The 22,738-nt window shown below is 38.3% G+C and overlaps 1 protein-coding gene across 2 annotated transcripts in view; it reads left to right on the top strand.

Moving 5' to 3' along the window:
• CYP20A1 (cytochrome P450 family 20 subfamily A member 1) overlaps nt 1-22,738 on the top strand; it is a 63,972-nt gene that overhangs the window by 12,317 nt on the left and 28,917 nt on the right. For both annotated transcript variants that reach the window (XM_082397130.1, XM_082397129.1), the window contains one exon: nt 16,630-16,797. In XM_082397130.1, coding sequence (XP_082253256.1) covers nt 16,630-16,797 — 168 coding nt within the window. The remainder of the gene's footprint in view (nt 1-16,629; nt 16,798-22,738) is intronic.

Here is a 22,738-nt window from a genome sequence, read left to right as displayed (position 1 = left end):
CACATTCACTCACAAGTACACAAATACACCCCACTGACTTTCACATTATATATGGTAAATAATTTTAAAAATCATGGAAAAAATTTTTTTTCGAATTTTTGAATTTTATTTTATTTATTTTTCTATATAGCAGGTTCTCATTAGTCATCCATTTTATACACATCAGTGTATACATGTCAAACCCAATCTCCCAATTCATCACCCCCCACCCCACTTTCCCCCCTTGGTGTCCATACATTTGTTCTCTACATCTGTGTCTCTATTTCTGCCCTGCAAACCAGTTCATCTGTACCATTTTTCTAGGTTCCACATATATGCATTAATATACAATATTTGTTTTTCTCTTTCTGACTTAACTTCACTTTGTACGACAGTCTCTTAAGTCCATGCACATCTCTACAAATGACCCAATTTTGTTCCTTATTATGGCTGAGTAATATTCCATTGTATATATGTACCACATCTTTTTTATTCATTCGACTGTTAATGGGCATTTAGGTTGCTTCCATGACCTGGCTATTGTAAATAGTGCTGCAGTGAATATCGGGGTGCATGTGTCTTTTTGAATTATGGTTTTCTCAGGGTATATGCCCAGTAGTGGGATTGCTGGGTTATATGGTAATTCGAGTTTTAGTTTTTTAAGGACCCTCCATACTGTTCTCCATAGTGGCTCTATCAATTTACATTCCCACCAACAGTGCAAGAGGGTTCCCTTTTCTCCACACCCTCTCCAACATTTGTTGTTTGAAGATTTTCTGATGATGCCCATTCTCACTGGTGTGAGGTGATACCTCATTGTAGTTTTGATTTGCATTTCTCTAATAATTAGTGTAAAAATCATGGAAAATTTAAATAAACAAAAATAGAATAGTATAATGAACATCCATATTCTCATCACCAAACTTTTAACAGTTATCAAATTAGACACAATCTTACTTTATCTATACCCCTACTTACCTCCCCTGCTTTCTCTCTGGATTATTATTACTACTTTTTTTTAATTAATTAATTTATTTTTATTTTTGGCTGCGTTGGGTCTTCGTTTCTATGTGAGGGCTTTCTCTAGTTGCGGCAAGCGGGGGCCACTCTTCATCGCGGTGTGCGGGCCTCTCACTATCGCGGCCTCTCCTGTTGCAGAGCACAGGCTCCAGACGCGCAGGCTCAGTAGCTGTGGCTCATGGGCCTAGTTGCTCCGCAGCATGTGGGATCTTCCCAGACCAGGGCTCGAACCCGTGTCCCCTGCATTGGCAGGCAGATTCTCAACCACTGTGCCACCAGGGAAGCCTGGATTATTTTTAAACAGATTCCAGACATCATACCGATGAGGACATACTTTTTCAAGGGCTTAACAGTATTTAGCATGTAATAGCTACTTGGTCAGGTTTCTTTTCTTTTCCTTCTCACCTTCTGTAACTTTGTTCATTCCTCCTAAAAATATTCGGACTGCGCATTATAAGACTTTTGTGACTTTTTTGAGTTGTAGAATAACTGATAAATCTTAAGAGGATGCCATTTTGACTCATCCTACAGTATCCACTTTTTAAAAATTACATTCAGTAAATGCTTAATGCCATATTTTCCTTATTCTTCAATTCTGTTTGAAACTCACACTTTTCATTCAAGATTTGAGACTGGCTTGTTGAGTTTACCAGAAGCATTAATTAATATGTTGGCTCCTCTGCACAGTTTTGCTTCCAAAGACTAACCAAACAAGGCCTTTAACCATGGCCAACTGCTGATTAGTCTTTCTCCTTTCCAGTTCCTATTTCTAACTGATAGCCATTATTCACAGGGCCATCAGGAGATCTGTATATCAAATTTCCACCTTCTCATTATTGTCAGTACTATTTGGTTTTATTTTGTTTTAAATATTTATTTATTTGGCTGTGTCAGGTCTTAGTTGTGGCACGTGAGATCTTCATTGTGGCGTGTGGGACCTTTAGTTGCAGCTTGTGGGATCTTTAGTTATGGCATGCAGAATCTAATTCCCTGACCGGGGATTGAACCCAGTTCCCCTGCGTTGGGAGTGTGGAGTCTTAACCACTGGACCACCAGGGAGGTCCCAGTCAGTACTGTGTTGTATCATCAGGTTCTCTGGACCTCTCAGGCTGCCTGCTTGGGTTGTCATAGCTGGTCCTGTCACACCTGAATGTCCTACCTGAAAGCAGTTATGTTGCCTCCGTCTAAGCATTCACCAGTCAGAACCTTTCTTTCTGTTCTGTTTAAACACCTAACATTTGTCTGTAAGAATCTTTGTATTTAATTGTGTAGCCCCAGGGAATTTTACCTATTTCTCTTTGCTTTGCTTTCAGTGATTATGCTTTTCAGTAATCTTTATTGTTAAAAGCCTTAATTAGTTTTTCTTCTCTGCTTCAAACTAAGTAATTCTAACTTCTTTAATCTTTTATCGTAGGCTCTATTTCCCAAATTTTCAATCTTTTTTGTCCTTGTTCTGTATTGCGTTTTTTCCTCCTCCTGTCTGATCAAAGGCAAATCAAAGTGGAAAATTATTTCCCAGTTTTCACATTTCTTGCCATCATATTTTCAAGCTTTGGTTCATAGACTGGGTCCATACATGAGAAGTGTGTTTCAGGTTTATGTTTTCAACCCTATAGCACAAGCCAGTTACTTAGCTTATTCATTAGTCAGAAATACCAATTAATATTTAATCAGCAAGAACGTGATTGAAGAGGGCTGTAGTCAGAGCATCCTCTTCCTCCCTACTAATGGTTTTTCTTTAGGAGAACAGGGCTGTTTACCAGAGTTATCACTCCAAAATAAGCTGTACTTCATATTGACACAATAAATCTTCTGCCTTTTTTATATTTATTTTTATTTTGGTCCAGATCTGAATTCTGTATTCTGACTCTTCTCTAATCCTCTCAAACCTCATCCTGTGAGTTCTGGTTCCTTCCTGCCCTGACCGTCTCTGCTCCAAGGCTGTGTGTAAACGTCCACTTTAGTTCTGTGAGTGTAACTTCTCTCTTCTGTGTGCTTCAGCCCCACATGCTCCTATGACTTTTGGGTTAAACTCTGGTTTAACAAGTATTTCTGGATTTTAGAATTTATGACAGTTTTCCAGAACCCTCTTAATTGACAGCTTAGTAATAATAGCCAAAATTATTGAACTCATTGGTTTAACACTATCAAGTGAAGCTCATCAACAGATTGTTAGAATTCCCATCTAATATACATAGTCAAGATTCATAAACTAAAAGAGATTCATATAAGCCTCTAGCAGATGTACTAGATATGTATGTCTAGAGTAAAAACCTCCACAAATCATTCCTAATGTTTGCATTGTTTTGTAGAGTACTGTGCAAAACAAATGGATGAGCAAATCATAACACAGTTCTGTGATACAAATGACAGTATTGATAATAAAATTTTTATGGTCATGGCTAAAAAGGGGAAAAAAAAGCCTTTACCAGCATAGGCTGAAAGCATTTCCTCGGTTAGTTGCATAATCAGTAATGATCTGGTACTGTGGGGAGATAGTCACAGTTAAAATCTCTGATAAATCAAAAATTGTCCTGATAGGTTTTTAGGATACCATTTGGGTCCTAAATTTGGACCCAAATGGTCCAAATTTAGGAATACCTTTTATAGGTCCAATGTTTAGGAATACCATTTATAGGTTTGTGTTTTTTTTTTGAACATGTAATATCCCACAGAAGAAAGGTCACCAGAAAACTACCTATCACTTAGAACTGAGGAAAGATATACCCTGGATTTCATTTAAAAACCAGCTATGTACAAAAGCTCTTACACATTATTAAGGAAAAGATACAAGCCCCAGTAGAAAAATGGCTAAAGAAGTGAACATGCAGTATGTTGTGGAAAACATGTAAATGGTCATTAAATATTTGAAACTTATTTAAACCCTACCAATAATTAGAACGAGATAAGCCAATTAAAGCAATGTTGAGTTATTTTTTACCTGTTAGACTGACAGAGGTTTTATAAAATGACAACACTTAGTACGTTCCAAAGTATGGGAAATGGACACTGAGATTGCTGGTAAGAGTGTAAGCTGATACAGGCTTTCTCCAGGGCAGCATGGCCATATAAAGCAAAAGCTTAAAAACTACTTCTTAACTCAGAAATTTCATATCTAAGGAAGTCAAATGGCAATAGATGTATGTACAAAGATGGCTGTTGAAGCATTGTTTATTGTAGCAGAAATTGGAAAATACTTAAACATCCAGTAGTAGAGGATTATTTGAATGGTCGTAAATCCGTACAATGGATTAGAATGAAAACATTAAGGTGGCAAAGACATTTATTTACTGACATGGGGAGATGGTTTGCTAGAGCTAGCACAAACTTGGTGGCTTAAACACAAATTTATTGTCTCACAGTTCTGGAGGCTGTTGCCCAAGATCAAGGTGCCGGCAGAGTTGGTTCATTCTGAGGGCTGTGAGGGAAATCTGTTTTATGCCTCTTTCCTAGCTGCTAGTAGTTTGCTGGTAATCTCTGGTGTTCCTTGGCTTGTAGATTTATTACCCCAATCTCTGCCTTCATGTTTATAATGAGGTTTCCCTGTGTGTGTATATGTTTGTGTGTGTGTTTCAGTGTCCAATTTTCCCCTTTTTATAAGGACACAGTGGTATTGGATTAAGGCTCACCCTAATGTGCACATCTTAAACTGATTATCTGCAAAGAACCTATTCCCAAATGAGGTCACATTCACAGGCCCTGGGGGTTAGAACTTCAGGATCTTTTTGGGGGCACAATTCAACCCATAACAGATGGTAAGTGAAAAAACCAGTATACAGAACAGTTTGTAGAGTATTATTACATTGTCCAAAGTATACCTTTATGCACACATGTATGTACACATATACGTGGATACACATACCTATAGAAAAACATGAAAAGCTATATAAAAAATGTTACCAGTAATTATTGCTACTGGGTTGAATTTAGGGTGATTTAAATTAATTTCTATATTTTCATTTATATTATTTTTAAGTTATTTATTGTTTTCTACATATTAATTTTCTTTTACACTAACCTGTATTACTGTACAAGTCAAAAACAATGAACCACTCAACTATCAGTGATAGTCTGAATAGTCACTGAATTTTCATTAGGAGCAAAGCTTAATAATTCATTGACTAATTAAAACCAAAATTCAATAATTTATTTAATTTTCTCTAAGAACAAAGCCTTTTATTCATGGACTTTTTTAGGACTATGTATTTGGTTTCTTTTATTCTTCTGGAAGCTGCTAATATGCAGGAGTTGATTTGGGGAGAATTATGTTCCCTGCTGTTGTTTTTGTACTGTTCAGTATTTTTAATCAGATTTTTTTTTCTTTTTTAAAACCCCAAAACTGTAAAAGGCCAAATTTTATAAAGAGAAAGCGCTAATAATGTTCAATGACTTTACATATACAGTTATGACACATTATTAGTAAGACAGAATTGAATATTTAAAGAGGTATGTAGTAACTTTTGAGAGAGTTCTTACTCTCTGTCAGAAACATAACTTATTTTTTGAAGTAGAGGCAGGACAGTCATTTTAAATAAAGGGTTGGTAAACTCACTAAACATTTATTGAGCACCTGCGATTTACCAGACACTGTGCTAGGTACTAGGATTACCGATGTAAAAAGCTGCCCTCCAGAAGGTTTAGGTCTAATGGTTATCAGGTACTGGGTCTTTAACCAAATATTAGAGTGATGCTAATCAAAAGCATTCCTTTTGTTAAATGTTGGGACAAGTCTCAAACTCTGAGTTTCTGACAGCAAATTGCTTATCACTTTGTATTTCTCTCACTCCTAAATCTACTCTTGGCCTACATCCTGACCCTTAATCTTAGAACACCTTCTGTTTTTGAAGTTCTTTGATCTGGTTTTAGTTTCCTTCTTACCCAACATGAACATAGTTGGTTACTCTAAAGATATATTTTTTACCTTCTTCCACATAGAGAGGCATAGTGGTTGAGAGCTTGGACGCGTCATCGAGCTGCCTGGGTTGGAATAGGAATTCTGTGATTTTTGTTGTGTGGCCCTGGGCATGTTACTTATTTTCTGTGACACATTTCCTCATTTGTAAAATGGAGACAATAACAGTTACTTGTCACATAGTATTAACGATTAAATGAACTGACACATTAGTAGGTGCTTCCAAATAGTTTTTCACAGTGGTTTTACCATTTACAGTCCCACACAGCATATGAGAATTCTGCTTTTTCTGCATCCTCACCATTCCTTGGTATTGGTATATGTATAGGGGTATTTTGTTTTGAATTTTTGAATTTTATTTTATTTATTTTTTTATACAGCAGGTTCTTATTAGTCATCAATTTTATACACATAAGTGTATACATGTAAATCCCAATCGCCCAATTCATCACACCACCATCCCCACCCCCGGGCAGCTTTCCCCCCTTGGTGTCCATATGTTTGTTCTCTACATCTGTGTCGTAACTTCTGCCCTGCAAACCAGTTCATCTGTACCATTTTTCTAGGTTCCACATACATGCGTTAATATATGATATTTGTTTTTCTCTTTCTGACTTACTTCCTTCTGTATGACACTCTCTAGATCCATCCACGTCTCAACAAATGACCGAGTTTCATTCCTTTTTATGGCTGAGTAATATTCCATTGTATATATGTACCACATCTTCTTTATCCATTCTTCTGTCGATGGGCATTTAGGTTCCTTCTATGACCTGGCTTTTGTAAATAGTGCTGCAGTGAACATTGGGTTGCATGTGTCTTTTTGAATTATGGTTTTCTCACGGTATATGACCAGTAGTGGGATTGCTGGATCATATGGTAATTCTATTTTTAGTTTTTTAAGGAACCTCCATACTGTTCTCCATAGTGGCTGTATCAATTTACATTCCCACCAACAGTGCAAGAGGGTTCCCTTTTCTCCACACCCTCTCCAGCATTTGTTGCTTGTAGATTTTCTGATGATGCGCATTCTAACTGGTGTGAGGTGATACCTCATTGTAGTTTTGATTTGCATTTCTCTAATAATTAGTGATGTTGAGCAGCTTTTCATGTGCTTCTGGCCATCTGTATGTCTTCTTTGGAGAAATGTCTATTTAGGTCTTCTGCCCATTTTTGGATTGGGTTGTTTGTTTCTTTAATATTGAGCTGCATGAGCTGTTTATATATTTTGGAGATTAATCCTTTGTCCGTTGATTCATTTGCAAATATTTTCTCCCATTCTGAGGGTTGTCTTTTTGTCTTGTTTATGGTTTCCTTTGCTGTGCAAAAGCTTTTAAGTTTCATTAGTTCCCATTTGTTTATTTTTGTTTTTATTTCCATTTCTCTAGGAGGTGGATCAAAAAAGATCTTGCTGTGATTTATGTCAAAGAGTGTTCTTCCTATGTTTTCCTCTAAGAGTTTTATAGTGTCCGGTCTTACATTTAGGTCTCGAATCCATTTTGAGTTTATTTTTGTGTATGGTGTTAGGGAGTGTTCTAATTTCATTCTTTTACATGTAGCTGTCCAGTTTTCCCAGCACCACTTATTGAAGAGACTGTCTTTTCTCCACTGTATATCCTTGCCTCTTTTGTCATAGATTAGTTGACCATAGGTGCGTGGGTTTATCTCTGGGCTTTCTATCTTGTTCTATTGATCTATGTTTCTGTTTTTGTGCCAGTACCATGTTGTCTTGATTACTGTAGCTTTGTAGTATAGTATGAAGTCAGGGAGTCTGATTCCTCCAGCTCTTATTTTTTTCCCTCAAGACTGCTTTGGCTATTGGGGGTCTTTAGTGTCTCCATACAAATTTTAAGATTTTTTGTTCTAGTTCCGTTAAAAATGCCATTGGTAATTTGATAGGGATTGCATTGAATCTGTAGATTGCTTTGGGTAGTATAGTCATTTTCACAATATTGATTCTTCCAACCAAGAATATGGTGTATCTCTCCATCTGTTGGTATCATCTTTAATTTCTTTCATCAGTGTCTTATAGTTTTCTGCATACAGGTCTTTTGTCTCTTTAGGTAGGTTTATTCCTAGGTATTTTATTCTTTTTGTTGCAGTGGTAAATGGGATTGTTTCCTTAATTTCTCTTTCATATTTTACATCATTAATGTATAGGAATGCAAGAGATTTCTGTGCATTAATTTTGTATCCTGCAACTTTACCAAATTCATTGATTAGCTCTAGTATTTTTTTGGTGGCATTTTTAGGATTCTCTATGTATAGTATCATGTCATCTGCAGTGACAGTTTTACTTCTTCTTTGCCAATTTGGATTCCTTTTATTTCTTTTTCTTCTCTGATTGCCGTGGCTAGGACTTCCAAAACTATGTTGAATAATAGTGGTGAGAGTGGACATCCTTGTCTTGTTCCTGATCTTAGAGGAAATGCTTTCAGTTTTTCACCATTGAGAATGATGTTTGCTGTGGGTTTGTTGTATATGGCCTTTATTATGTTGAGGTAGTTTCCCTCTATGCCCACTTTCTGGAGAGTTTTTTTCATAAATGGGTGTTGAATTTTGTTGAGAGCTTTTTCTGCATCTATTGAGATGATCATATGGTTTTTCTTCTTCAATTTGTTAATATGGTGTATTACATTGATTGATTTGTTTATAGTGAAGATTCCTTGCATCCCTGGGATAAATTCCACTTAATCATGGTGTATGATCCTTTTAATGTGCTGTTGGATTCTGTTTGCTAGTATTTTGTTGAGGATTTTTTTTTTAATTAATTAATTTATTTATTTATGGCTGTGTTGGGTCTTCGTTTCTGTGCTAGGGCTTTCTCCAGTTGTGGCAAGCGGGGGCCACTCTTCATCGCAGTGCGTGGGCCTCTCACTATCGCGGCCTCTCTTGTTGCGGAGCACAGGCTCCAGACGCGCAGGCTCAGTAATTGTGGCTCACGGGCCCAGTCACTCCGTGGCATGTGGGATCTTCCCAGACCAGGGCTTGAACCCGTGTCCCCTGCATTGGCAGGCAGATTCTCAACCACTGCGCCACCAGGGAAGCCCTTGTTGAGGATTTTTGCATCTATATTCATCAGTGATATAGGTCTGTAATTTTCTTTTTTTGTAGTATCTTTGTCTGGTTTTGGTATCAGGGTGATGGTGGCCTCATAGAATGAGTTTGGGAGTGTTCCTTCCTCCGCAATTTTTTGGAAGAGTTTGAGAAGGATGGGTGTTAGCTCTTCTCTAAATGTTTGATAGAATTCACCTGTGAAGCCATGTGGTCCTGGACTTCTGTTTGTTGGAAGATTTTTAATCACAGTTTCAATTTCATTACTTGTGATTGGTCTGTTCATATTTTCTGTTTCTTCCTGGTTCAGTCTTGGAAGGTTATACCTTTCTAAGAATTTGTCCATTTCTTCCAGGTTGTCCATTTTATTGGCATAGAGTTGCTTGTAGTAGTCTCTTAGGATGCTTTGTATTTCTGCGGTGTCTGTTGTAACTTCTCCTTTTTCATTTCTAATTTTATTGGTTTGAGTTCTCTCCCTCTTTTCCTTGATGAGTCTGGCTAATGGTTTATCAATTTTGTTTATCTTCTCAAAGAACCAGCTTTTAGTTTTATTGATCTTTGCTGTTGTTTTCTTTGTTTCTATTTTGCTTATTTCTGCTCTGATCTTTATGATTTCTTTCCTTCTGCTAACTTTGGGTTTTTTTTGTTCTTCTTTCTCTAGTTCCTTCAGGTGTAAGGTTAGATTGTTTATTTGAGATTTTTCTTGTTTCTTGAGGTAGGCTTGTATAGGTATAAACTTCCCTCTTAGTACTGCTTTTGCTGCATCCCATAGGTATTGGATCGTTGTGTTTTCATTGTCATTTATCTCTAGGTATTTTTTGATTTCCTCTTTGATTTCTTCAGTGATCTCTTGGTTATTTAGTAACATATTGTTTAGCCTCCACGTGTTTGTGTTTTTTACGTTTTATTCCCTGTAATTCATTTCTAATCTCATAGCATTGTGGTCAGAAAAGATGCTTGATATGATTTCAATTTTCCTAAGTTTACTGCGGTTTGATTTGTGACCCAAGATATGATCAATCCTGGAGAATGTTCCATGTGCACTTGAGAAGAAAGTGTAATCTGCTGTTTTTGGATGGATTATCCTATAAATATCAATTAAATCTATCTGGTCTGTTGTGTCATTTAAAGCTTGTGTTTCCTCATAAATTTTCTGTCTGGATGATCTGTCCATTGGTGTAAGTGAGGTGTTAAAGTTCCCTACTATTATTGTGTCACTGTCAATTTCCTCTTTTATAGCTGTTAGCGGTTGCCTTATGTATCGAGGTGCTCCTATGTTGGGTGTATATATATTTATAATTGTTATATCTTCTTCTTGGATTGATCCCTTGATCATTATGTAGTGTCCTTCCTTGTCTCTTGTAACATTCTTTATTTTAAAGTCTATTTTATCTGATATGACTATAGCTACTCCAGCTTTCTTTTGATTTCCATTTGCATGGAATATCTTTTTCCATCCCCTCACTTTCAGTCTGTATGTGTCCCTAGGTCTGAAGTGGGTCTCTTGTAGACAGCATATATATGGGTCTTGTTTTTGTATCCATTCTGCAAACCTGTGTCTTTTGGTTGGAGCATTTAATCTATTCACATTTAAGGTAATTATCGATATGTATGTTCCTGTTACCATTTTCTTAATTGTTTTGGGTTTATTTTTGTAGGTCCTTTCTTCTCTTGTGTTTCCCACTTAGAGAAGTTCCTTTAGCATTTGTTATAGAGCTGGTTTGGTGGTGCTGAATTCTTTTAGCTTTTGCTTGTCTGTAAAGCTTTTGATTTCTCCATCGGATCTGAATGAGATCCTTGCCGGGTAGAGTAATCTTGGTTGTAGTTTCTTCCGTTTCATCACTTTAAGTATATCATGCCACTCCCTTCTGGCTTGTAGAGTTTGTGCTGAGAAATCAGCTGTTAACCTTTTGGGAGTTCCTTTGTATGTTATTTGTCATTTTTCCCTTGCTGCTTTCAATAATTTTTCTTGCCTTTAATTTTTGCCAGTTTCATTACTATGTGTCTCAGCATGTTTCTCCTTGGGTTTATCCTATATGGGACTCTCTGCACTTCCTGGACTTGGGTGGCTATTTCCTTTCCCATGTTAGGGAAGTTTTCGACTATAATCTCTTCAAATATTTTCTCTGGTCCTTTCTCTCTCTCTTCTCCTTCTGGGACCCCTATAATGCGAATGTTGTTGCCTTTAAGGTTGTCCCAGAGGTCTCTTAGGCTGTCTTCATTTCTTTTCATTGTTTTTCTTTTTTCTGTTGTGCAGCAGTGAATTCCACCATTCTGTCTTCCAGGTCACTTATCCGTTCTTCTGCCTCAGTTATTCTGCTATTCATTCCTTCTAATGTAGTTTTCATTTCAGTTATTGTATTGTTCATCTCTGTTTGTTCTTTAAGTCTTCTAGGTCTTTGTTAAACATTTCTTGCATCTTCTCGATCTTTGCCTCCATTCTTTTTCCGAGGTCCTGGATCATCTTCACTATCATTATTCTGAATTCTTTGTCTGGAAGGTTGCCTATCTCCACTTCATTTAGTTGTTTTTCTGGGGTTTTATCTTGTTCCTTCATCTGGTACGTAGCCCTCTGCCTTTTCATCTTGTCTATCATTCTGTGAATGTGGTTTTTGATCCACAGGCTGCAGGATTGTAGTTCTTCTTGCTTCTGCTGTCAGCCCTCTGGTGGATGAGGCTATCTAAGAGGTTTGTGCAAGTTCCCTGAAGGGAGGAACTTGTCATTGTGATTTTGATTTGCATTTTCCTGATGGTGAATAAAACGAAGCAACTTCATTTGTTTATTGACCAGTTAGATAGTCACTCTGGTGTAGTGCTATTTCAAGTCTTTTGCCCAGTTTTCTTTTGGGTTTTCTCTGTTTGTACTGATTTTTAAGAGGTTTTTAAAAATTCTGAATTTAAGAACTTTATTGGATGTACGTGTGTGTGCATATATATTATATATGTGTATATCTCAAGTATCTTCTACTGTGGCTTGATTTTATATGATCTTAAGCTTGTCTTTTGATGAACAGGTACTAATTTTAGTGTAGTCTAACTTATTTTTTTTTGCCTTTATATTTACTGCATTTTAAATCTTATGTGAGAAATCTTTATTTAACTTAATGTCATGAATATATTCATCTAAGTTTTGTTCTGAGAGTTTTACTGTTTACCTGTCGAACTTAGATCTATAATCTATTTAGTATTTATTATTGTGTAAAGAATGAGGAAGGGGGTTAACATTCATTTTTTCCCATATGGTTATCCAGTTGACCCAGCATAACTTATTGAAAGATCATCCTTTTTCCATTGTACTGTAATGTTACCTTTGTCAAAACTAAGTACCTGTGTAGGTCACTTGATGTATGTAAAGTTACCTTTACATGTTGTCGGCTGGGGAAAAATGCACAACCTAAAAGTTGTGAGTTATATTTTATTCAGGGACCTTACTGAGAAAAATAGCCTGGGAAACAGCCTCTCAGATGGCTCTGAGGAGCTGTTCTGAAGAGGTAAGGGAGGAGCCAGGATATATTCGTATATATTCTGAGAAAAAAAACTGTGTAGTCAAACATCAGAAGACTACTGCTAATCTCAAAAACCAGATATCTCAAATTAGTGATTTTATTGCTTTTCTATGTATGAGAAGATGTAAGAGTCTGGGCTCATTGAAATTATTCCTTAGATATACATCTTAAATATCTAGGGCCAGTATCCTGTTTTTCTCCATTCTGAATCCCCTCAGGGTGCACCATGTGGGGAGGAGGGGTGGCAGTGGCTGATGGCTTGATGGCGGCAACATTTGTTGTTTACTGGAATGGTAGGCAACATTCTTTGTCCACAGTATTATGGAATTTTCCAATCCATGAATATGGAAGAATACCCTCCCACTTTTTGGTCTTTAGTTTTTCTCAATAATTTTTTCTCTTTTAAGTGTAGAGATCTTATACATCTTTTATTAAATTTACTCCTAGATATTTAGTGGTTTTTTAAAAATGCTATCATAAATGGTACCATTTTAAAATTTCATTGTTTGTTTGTTACTTATATATACAGTTGATTTCTGCATATTGACCTTGTAGTCATTAACCTTGCCAGATTCCCTTATTAACTCTAATGGTTTATCATGATATCTGAGATTAGTGACAGTTTTATTCTTTTCCAATCCTAATACCTTTCATTTCTTTTCATGCTTTATTGCCAATTATTCTGTCATACGTATATATTTTTTAATATTTATTTATTTATTTTTGGCTGCGTCAGGTCTTAGTTGCAGCACGTGGGATCTTCTGTTGTGGTGCGCGGGCTTCTCTCTAGTTGTGGCGCACCAGCTCTCTAGTTTTGGTGCACGGGTTCCAGAATGCGTGGGCTCTGTAGTTGTGACATGCAGGCTTAGTTGCACCACGGCATGTGAGATCTTAGTTCCCTGACCAGGGATTGAACCCGTATCCCCTGCATTGGAAGGTGAATTCTCAACCACTGGACCACTAGGGAAGTACCTCTGTTATATTTTTAATGTCATTAGCCTTATTAGTACCTTCTCTCTCTTCTTCTTGATTAGTGTTTCTTAAAGTCTTTATCAGTGTGGGTCCAATCAGGAGAGATGAAGCACACAATTATTTAAATAGGGAAAGTTTAATATAAAGAATTATTAACTACAGCAGGGGATTTGGAGTAATGACAGATTAGCTAGTCAGAAGTAAAGATAACTCTAAAGAATACAGGAATAGCTGGTAAAAGGAGCAGTCACCAACTCTGGGGCTGAGACAGAGCACCCAAGGAAGATCCCATGCTCCCAGGACTGAGATCCAGATTCTGCTGGAGGGGGCACAGCTGTGGATGGCAATCTTGAAATCAGATTCTTCACCTTCCTTAGAGTTTGTTCTTGCTATCTGTTGTGGATTATTGTTGTTCGCTTGTTTAGTCTTTTCTAAACTGTTTTTGTAAAGTCTGTATTCTTTGTCATGTGTGGCCACTGAAGCATCTGTTCTGTTAGCTTAATGGTCAGCTGGTGTTCTGACAGATTTTACCTTAAACACTTGAAGCTGACAAAAGAAAAATTTAAAAACTCTCCCAGTGTTTGCAGATTGGCTTTTTGTTGGAGTCCTCCTTTAACACTTACCCAGGCTTTTTACAGCTCTGCTTTAGTTCTCACTTCCTGCTTGTATGGAGCCAGAAGACCCCAGATGTGAAAGCCTAGTCTTCTCAGACCTTTTCTGAGCATGTATCCTGGTCTTGGGCATGTGCATGACTTTCTTAATTCCCTGGTATATGCAGAAGCTTTTAAAAGCTCTCATTCCCACATTTATCTCTTCTCCCAACCCCTTTCTTCCCTGGCTTCTTGGTCTTTTTATTGCTTGTCCCAGCTGTTGCAGCCAATACGCGCACCTTTAAATGTTTTCAGCAGAAGCCACCTAGGAACCTGTCCTAGCTCTGGAAATGCCCAGAGTTGGGCCAAACGAGGGCAGCCTTTGCACCAGTCCTTGATGGGAGTTGGCAGACAGGTTGAGACCCACAGCCACAATTTTTTGACAAAAATGTCTGTATCGCTTCCTAGCAGTTTGCACCAGGAGTATGGGCTGCTGTTCTCTTAGCTGCTGCCTTTCTGGGATATGGGAATTATAGGCAGCCTGTTTAAAATGCCACAGTGCTTTCTTACCACAAAGGAACGGCTTCTTTCTTCATCAAGGCTTCCCCTGGTTGTTGTAAGTCTTTGACTGTATTCCAGAGTTTTTCAGAAGTTGATTTTGACAGTTTTTGCCAGCTCATTACTTGCTTTTGGGGAGGGTTAGAGTCTTGGGATTCCCTGTCCTCCATTTTCAGTGACCATTTTGATGACCAGCGGTGATGGTGCTTTTAATAGAGCTCTGTTTTCTGCAATGTTGCTGACTTTCGGCTACTGTTGAGCTGGGGAGAGAAGGAAAATGAAATAACCTTAAGTTAAAACACTGAAGACCCCACTTCTTACCGAGGTTCAGTTGTTCCTGTTGAATAGACACTTCTCAGTGGATACTGGGTTTTGGTTAATTGCCAAAGTGCTGAAATGGTTGATGTTAGTTGTTTAGTTGTTTTGCACGTATTTTCACTGTTTTAGAGGGAGAGTGAGATCACCAAAGTCCTCACTCCACCATTGTGGAAGTCAGTCTGTCTTCTGGAACATTTTGAAAGAGAATTGTAATGGGAAATATTATATAGATATGATAAATTTTCAAAATTATGTTAGTGGCATATGTGTAGATAAGTGAAGTCCTTTACACTGTGACAAAACTTTCATGTAGTTGATATGGGAAAGTAACTCAAATTTGAGTTCCTAACATGAAAGGGGCTTTATATATTTTATTTCACAAAACCCTCACTGTGTTGTGTGCTGTAAGTACAATTATCCCTATCACAGCAACCGTGAAAAGTGGGAGATGTCATGCTTGTTTAACTGTTGAGACACCTGAACCTTGTAAAAGTCAAGCAAATTGCTCAAAGTCACATTACTTCTAAGTGACAGAGCCAGAAGTAAACCCAAGGTTTTTCTGATTCCAAAGCTTTTTTTTTTTTAAAGTATTTGTTTATTTATTTATTTATGGCTGTGTTGGGTCTTTGTTTCTGTGCGAGGGCTTTCTCTAGTTGTGGCAAGCGGGGGCCACTCTTCATCGCGGTGCACAGGCCTCTCACTATTGCGGCCTCTCTTGTTGCGGAGCACAGGCTCCAGACGCGCAGGCTCAGTAATTGTGGCTCACGGGCCCAGCTGCTCCGCGGCACATGGGATCTTCCCAGACCAGGGCTCGAACCTGTGTCCCCTGCATTGGCAGGCAGATTCTCAACCACTGCGCCACCAGGGAAGCCCTCCAAAGCTTTTGATCTTTTTATTACACATTGTTTTATTTATTTATTTATTTATTTATTGGCTGAGTTGGGTCTTCGTTGCTGCATGTGGGCTTTCTCTAGTTGCGGCAAGTGGGGGCTACTCTTCGTTGCAGTGCGCAGGCTTCTCATTGTGGTGGCTTCTCTTGTTGTGGAGCATGGTCTCTAGGTGCGCAGGCTTCAGTAGTTGTGAAGCGTGGGCTCAGTAGTTGTGGCACATGGGCTTAGTTGCTCCGCGGCATGTGGGATCTTCCCGGACCAGGGCTTGAACCCGTGTCCCCTGCATTGGCAGGTGGATTCTTAATCACTGTGCCACCAGGGAAGTCCCTACACATTGTTTTTTATTCCACAAGTGATTTGATAAATATTCATTGGATGAAGGAATGACAAAGGGACTCTGAGAGGTTTCTGTCACTGAAGCATGTCTAGGACTTTGACATATTCATATATTTATTGATTGTTTACTATATCACAGCCAGTCTGTGGGGAACCTTTACCATTTTTAATTAGATACTAAGACTTTAATATCTTAATTTCCTTTAGGTTTAAGGTTTTCCCAGCCTTTGAACATTTAACTTACATTTTCTGTTTTCATTGTTGTGTTTGTTTTGTTTTCCAAATCAGCCCTTTGACAGAATCTGAACCTAAACTATTAGGGATGTAATTATTGGTGGAGCCAGTGTTAGCCTGACAGGTCAGTAAACACCTGAATGTTTGCTTTGATTAAGGAGTTGAACTGTATCCTCTGTGAAATGAGTCTACTTGATGGATTTTTCTAAGATTTAGTAGGAGGAAATAGTAAATCATTGTGGTTTTCTGTTTTCTTTCAGCTTTCAGAAGAATTATTGGATAAATGGCTCTCTTACCCAGAGTCCCAACATGTCCCTCTCTCCCAGCATATGCTTGGCTTTGCAATGAAGTCTGTTACGCAGATGGTAATGGGTAGTACATTTGAAGATGAACAAGAAGTCATTCGCTTCCAGAAGAATCATGGCACAGTAAGTCTAGGGCCAAATTCAAAATTACTCTTTCATCAAATTGGATAGTTGAATAATGTAGACTTTGCCTCTTAAGAAGAAGGTTTAAGATTCTATAGTACAGAATTTCCTTGTTTGGGGCTAAAAACAACAATGCAAGAAGGTTAATTGTTGCCTTTTTTAAAAATTTAAGAATTACTTTTTTAAGCAGTTACTTTTTTTAAATTTATGTGTATTATTTATTTATTTTTGGCTGCACTGGGTCTTCATTGCGGTGCGCGGGCTTCTCCTTGTGGTGGCTCCTCTTGTTCTCTTGTTGAGCATGGGCTTTAGGCACGTGGGCTTCAGTAGTTGTGGTGCACAGGCTTAGTTGCTCTGTGGCATGTGGGATCTTCCTGGACCAGGGATCGAACCCATGTCCCCTGCATTGGCAGGCGGATTCTCGACCACTGCACCACCAGGGAGTCCCTAAGCAGTTACTTTCTGAAATTTAAAAAAATGAATGACTAAAAAAATTTTCTTTTAATGTGTAGCAAGTATGTCGGGAGTTCCCTGGTGGCCTAGTGGTTAGGATTTTGGGCTTTCACTGCCGTGGCCCAGGTTTAATCCCTGGTTGGGGAACTGAGATCCTGCAAGCCATGTGGCGTGGCAAAAAATCCAAAACCAAGTATGTTATAAAATAATACTAATTTCTAGAATAAAGAGAAAAACCGTACTTAATAGAGACTACGTCCTATATAGAAAGAAATTAAAGTTGATGGAGCATTAAAATACTAACGAAATGAATATGATTTGAAGAAAGGCTAATCCAGTTGAAAACAGGTTTACTGTTTGCCTTTTCTGAACTCACATATGGACTTTATTATTCTCTATTTTAATCAGTCTCAGTATTATATTACTTTATTTGTTTCAAATCATACTTAAGTCATTTACTTCACTGCATTTTGGATCTCTGAGAAATCCCTTATTTTCTTCAAATCTATAAAAACAGGTTAAATAATCAATATAATGTGTGTAAAACAAAATCACTAGGAACTGTGGCTTAACACTCTGTCACTGTTTAATATTATCCTTTTTCCCTTTAAAATGGTTTTATTACTTGTGTTTCATGATTGAAAAATATAAATTTCTTAGAAAACGTTCACATGTTCAGGAGCATAAAAATAAAAGTGGAAAAATCACTCTAATTCCCCTTCCTAGAGTAAACTACTCAGGTTACCCAGCTAAAACAAATCGGCTAAGGAATTCCTAAAATGTTTTCATATTTTAACGAAGAATCAATTTTTGACTCAGTTGTTGATATCTGATTTTTTTCATGTTGATGAGACAGCAATTTTAAAAAGGGACCTCCACTATTATTTCCAGAATTTTATTCCAAGCAGCTGATACCTATTCCTATTCTGGGTATTTTTATGCTGGCATTTTCTTTACCTTTCTTTCCTTAGAATTTCAAAGTAGAAATAATAATTTCAAACCTATAGAAAAGTTGCAGCTAGTACTAGGAACTCCCATAATATCCTTCACCCAGGTTCACCAGTTGTTTACATTTTGCCCCATTTACTTTTGTCATTCATTCTCTATCTATCCATCCATCCATCCATCCATCCATCCATCCATCCATCCATCCATTCCTCCTCTCCTTACCCAAACCATTTGAGAGTAAAGTAGACATTTTGCTTCTTTCCCCCTAAATACTTCAGTCTGTATATCCTAAAAACAAGGATATTCTCTCATATAGCAACAACATAGTTGTCAAACTTGGGAAATTTAGCATTCATACCATACTTTTATCCAGAGCCCATATTCAGATTTCTTTACTTTTAGTGGTCAAACCTCTTTAAGGTGAAACAGTTTCTCAGCTTTTCTTTGTTTCTTGACCTTGACATTTTTTTTTTAAGTACACGATAATTATTTTGTAGACTGTTCCTCATTTGGGTTTGACTAGATTCAAATTACATGTTTTTGGGTGTGACTAGATTCAACTTATATATTTTTTGGCAACAATCTGGTATTTTCTTAACATTACTGGAAGTTGTCAAAGGAATGTTTTCAGACCATAAACATGACTTAAAATCCTGCCTTAAATGATCTTTAATGTCTGAAACACCCCGGGGCTGCTGTTGTCCAGCCGTGCCACCAGGAGCACTAACCAGGTTGTGAATGCAGAGGCAGTGACAGCTGCACCATGACTGTTGCTTGGCTGACAGCACTTGGGAGATGTCGTCAGTCATAAGATGCATACCGATTTCACAGGTGTTAACATGTGAAAAATGTTCACCTCATACCCAATTGCATACTGTTTCTGAACTGCCCTCCAAAAACATTGTCCCAGTTATTTTCCCACCAACATTAGCGTGCTCTTTCCTTGTGCTTTTTTTTTTTTTTTTTTTTTAAAGGAACCATTTTGAGATATGTCAGAGCACACGGTTCTTTTTTTTTTTTTTTTTTAATTTTATTTATTTATGGCTGTGTTGGGTCTTCGTTTCTGTGTGAGGGCTTTCTCTAGTTGTGGCAAGCAGGGGCCACTCTTCATCACGGTGCGCGGGCCTCTCACTATCGCGGCCTCTCTTGCTGCGGAGCACAGGCTCCAGATGCGCAGGCTCAGTAATTGTGGCTCACGGGCCCAGTTGCTCCGTGGCATGTGGGATCTTCCCGGACCAGGGCTCGAACCCATGTCCCCTGCATTGGCAGGTGGATTCTCAACCACTGCGCCACTAGGGAAGCCCCTTTCCTTGTGCTTTTGACATTTAGAGTTACGCGTCTTTTAAATATTTGCCTATCTTGTAAGTAAAAAATGATTTTTTATGATTAAAATTTATAATTCTTTTATTATTTGTGAGGTTAAACATTGTTTAATATTTTTGCTGAACAACTTGTGTTTCGTCTTTTATGGGGTGCTGTCTCATGTCCTTTACCCATATTTCTATTAATGTGTTTCTTTTTCTTACTAATCTGTAAGAGCTTTTTATTTTTATCTCAATTTTCATTTGTTTTTACTTTTATTTATAGTGCTTTTTAATTTTTATTTATTTATTTTCTTTTTCAAAGATTTTTTTTGATGTGGACCATTTTAAAAGTCTTTACTGAATTTGTTACAATATTGCTTCTGTTTTATGTTTTGGTTTTTTGGCTGCGAGGCATGTGGGATCTTAGCTCCCTGACCAGGGATCGAACCTGCACTCTCTGCATTGGAAGTCAAAGTCTTAACCACTGGACCACCAGGGAAGTCCCCTATAGTGCTTTTTTAAAAAGACTTCTTTTTTAAGCAGTTTTAGGTTTACAGTAAAATTGAGAGGATGGTATAGAGATTTCGCATATACCCCCTGTTTCCACACATGCATAGTCTCCCCCATTATCAATATCATTCACTAGAATGGTGCATTTTTTGCCAAGGACGAACCTACATTGGACACATAATAATCACCCAGAATCCACAGATTATGTAAGGGTTCACACTTGATGGTGTACATTCAGTGGCTTTGGACAAATGTATAATGACATATATCCATCATTATAATATTGTCCCCCCCAGTCTCAGCAACCACTGATCTTTTTCTTGTATCCATAATTTTGCCTTTTCCAGAATATTGTATGACATTGGAATAATACAGTATATACCCTTAGATTGGCTTCTTTCACTTAGCAATATGTATTAATATTTAAACTTCCTCCATGTCTTTTCTTTTTGTTCTTTTTTTTTTTTAAAAAAAATTTATTTATTTATTTGGCTGTGCTGGGTCTTAGCTGTGGCACATGGGATCTTCGTTGTGCCATGTGGGATCTTTCGTTGCGGAGCGCGGGCTCTTTGTTGTGGTATGCAGGCTCAGTAGTTGTGGTGCATGGGCTCTAGAGCGCCTGGGCTCAGTAGTTGGGGCGTGCGGTCTTAGTTGCCCTGCGGCATGTGGGAGCTTAGTTCCCCGATGAGGAATTGAACCCATGTCCCTTGCATTGGAAGGCAGATTCTTAAGCACTGGACCACAAGGGAGTTCCCCCTCCATGTCTTTTCATGGCTTGGTAGTTCATTTCTTTTAGCTGGATAGTATTCCATTGTGTGTACCACAGTTTATTCATTCACCTACTAAAGGGCCTCTTGGTTGCTTACTAGTTTTAGCAATTATGAATAAAGCTGCCATAAATATCTTGTGGAGGTTTTTGTATCAACATAAATTTCCAGCTTCTTTGGGTAAATACCAAGGAGTATGATTGCTGGATCATATTCAAAGAGTATTTTTTGTTTTGTAAGAAACTGTGTTTGAGGATTTCATGGATATATCCTCTAGATCACACCTTCTTTCCTAAGCCAAAACCAGTGTACTATCAGTAATAAGCCTGTCAAAGGCATTCTTCATTTCTGTTACAGTGTTTTTGATCTCTAGTTTTTTGTTGTTGTTGTTGTTCTTTCTTAGGATTTTTCTCTCTCTGCTTACATTGCCTACCTGTTCTTGCATGCTGTCTACTTTATCCTTTACTTAAGGATCATATAGAGCCCTTAGCCTATTATCCTTTAGAGCCTTTAGCAATTAATCATAGTTGTTTTAAATTCCTGATCTGATAATTCCAAGATTCCTGCCATTCTGATGCTTGGTTTGTTTCTTCAAATTGTGTTTTTTGCCTTTTGGTATGCCTCGTAACTTTTTCTTGATAGCCAGACATGATGTACTGTGTAAAAGAAACTGGTGTATATAGGCCTTTAGCAGTGCGGTGGTGAGGTGTGGGGAAAGGGGAAGCATTCCATAATCCTGTGATTAGGTCTGTCTTTTAGTGAGCCTATGCATCTGGACTGTGAACTTCACAAGTGTTTCTCTGTTTTTTTCTCCCCCCTCAGGTGGGAAAGGATGGCTGGAATAGGCTGGAGTTGGGTACTTCCCTTCTCCCACGTGAAAGACTAGACCTGACTGGGATTGAATATCCCTTTCCCGGCTCCGTTAATACCCCAGAAGGTTGGACTCTGGCTAATGAGTTCCCTCTGAGGGCAGGCCTTGTTAAGAAGAGCAGAGTGCTCTGGCTTGTTTTAAATGGGTTCCTTTTTCAGTCCCCCTGCTGGAAGCCTAAGGGGATTTTTCTCTCATATTTACTGTGGGAACCTGGTCACGCTCCCGTAGGTAAATCTCACTTGGGGGGCCTGTGTCTGGGTCTCCTGGAGTTTTTCACTGTCAGAGTTGTCATACTGAATCTCCAGCCAGCCATTTGTCAATTACAGTTCAGGTTTTCCTACCCCAGCACTGGTTCCTGAGGTAGTTTCCACTTGTATGTCTGTTCCAGGAAAGTGTGACTCCCTGTTTTCACCTGTCTCTCCAGTCTTGGGGGCTTCAGCTTGCCCTGGGTCCTCTTCTGTCTCAGAGATCCAAGAAGACTTGTTGATTTCTGTCTGTTCAGCTTTTTGCTCTCGGGGTGGAGTAGCTAAATGCATTCAACTTCTTCATCGTGAATTTTTGCCCTGTGCTCTGTGTCGTGCTTAGAAACTTCTTTCTCACTTTAAGGGTATTCCTACATTTTTACAGTACTTTTTTTTTTTTTTTAAAGATTCTATACTTTAAGTCATCATTTATTTATTTATTTTTGGTTGTGTTGGGTCTTTGTTGCTGTGTGTGGGTTTTCTGTAGTTGGGGCGAGTGGGGGCTACTCTTGGTTGTGGTGCGCGGGCTTCTCATTGCAGTGGCTTCTCTTGTGGAGCACAGGCTCTAGGCGCACGGGCTTCAGTAGTTGTGGCACGCGGGCTTCAGTAGTTGTGGCTCACGGGCTCTAGAGCGCAGGCTCAGTAGTTGTGGCGCACGGGCTTAGTTGGTCCGTGGTATGTGGGATCTTCCCGGACCAGGGCTCGAACCCGTGTCCCCTGCATTGGCAGGCGGATTCTTAATCACTGTGCTGCCAGGGAAGCCCTACAGTACTTTTAATAGTTTAATTTTTTACATTTAAATAATCTGAAAGGCATATCTTTGTAAGATAAGACTTGAGGACTGTT

Source organism: Balaenoptera borealis (genome assembly GCF_965194805.1).
Source record: "Balaenoptera borealis genome assembly, chromosome: 6".
Classification (NCBI taxonomy): Eukaryota; Metazoa; Chordata; class Mammalia; order Artiodactyla; family Balaenopteridae; genus Balaenoptera; species Balaenoptera borealis.
The sequence above is the reverse complement of the archived record's forward strand: the minus strand, read 5'-3'. Positions and strand labels throughout refer to the sequence as shown.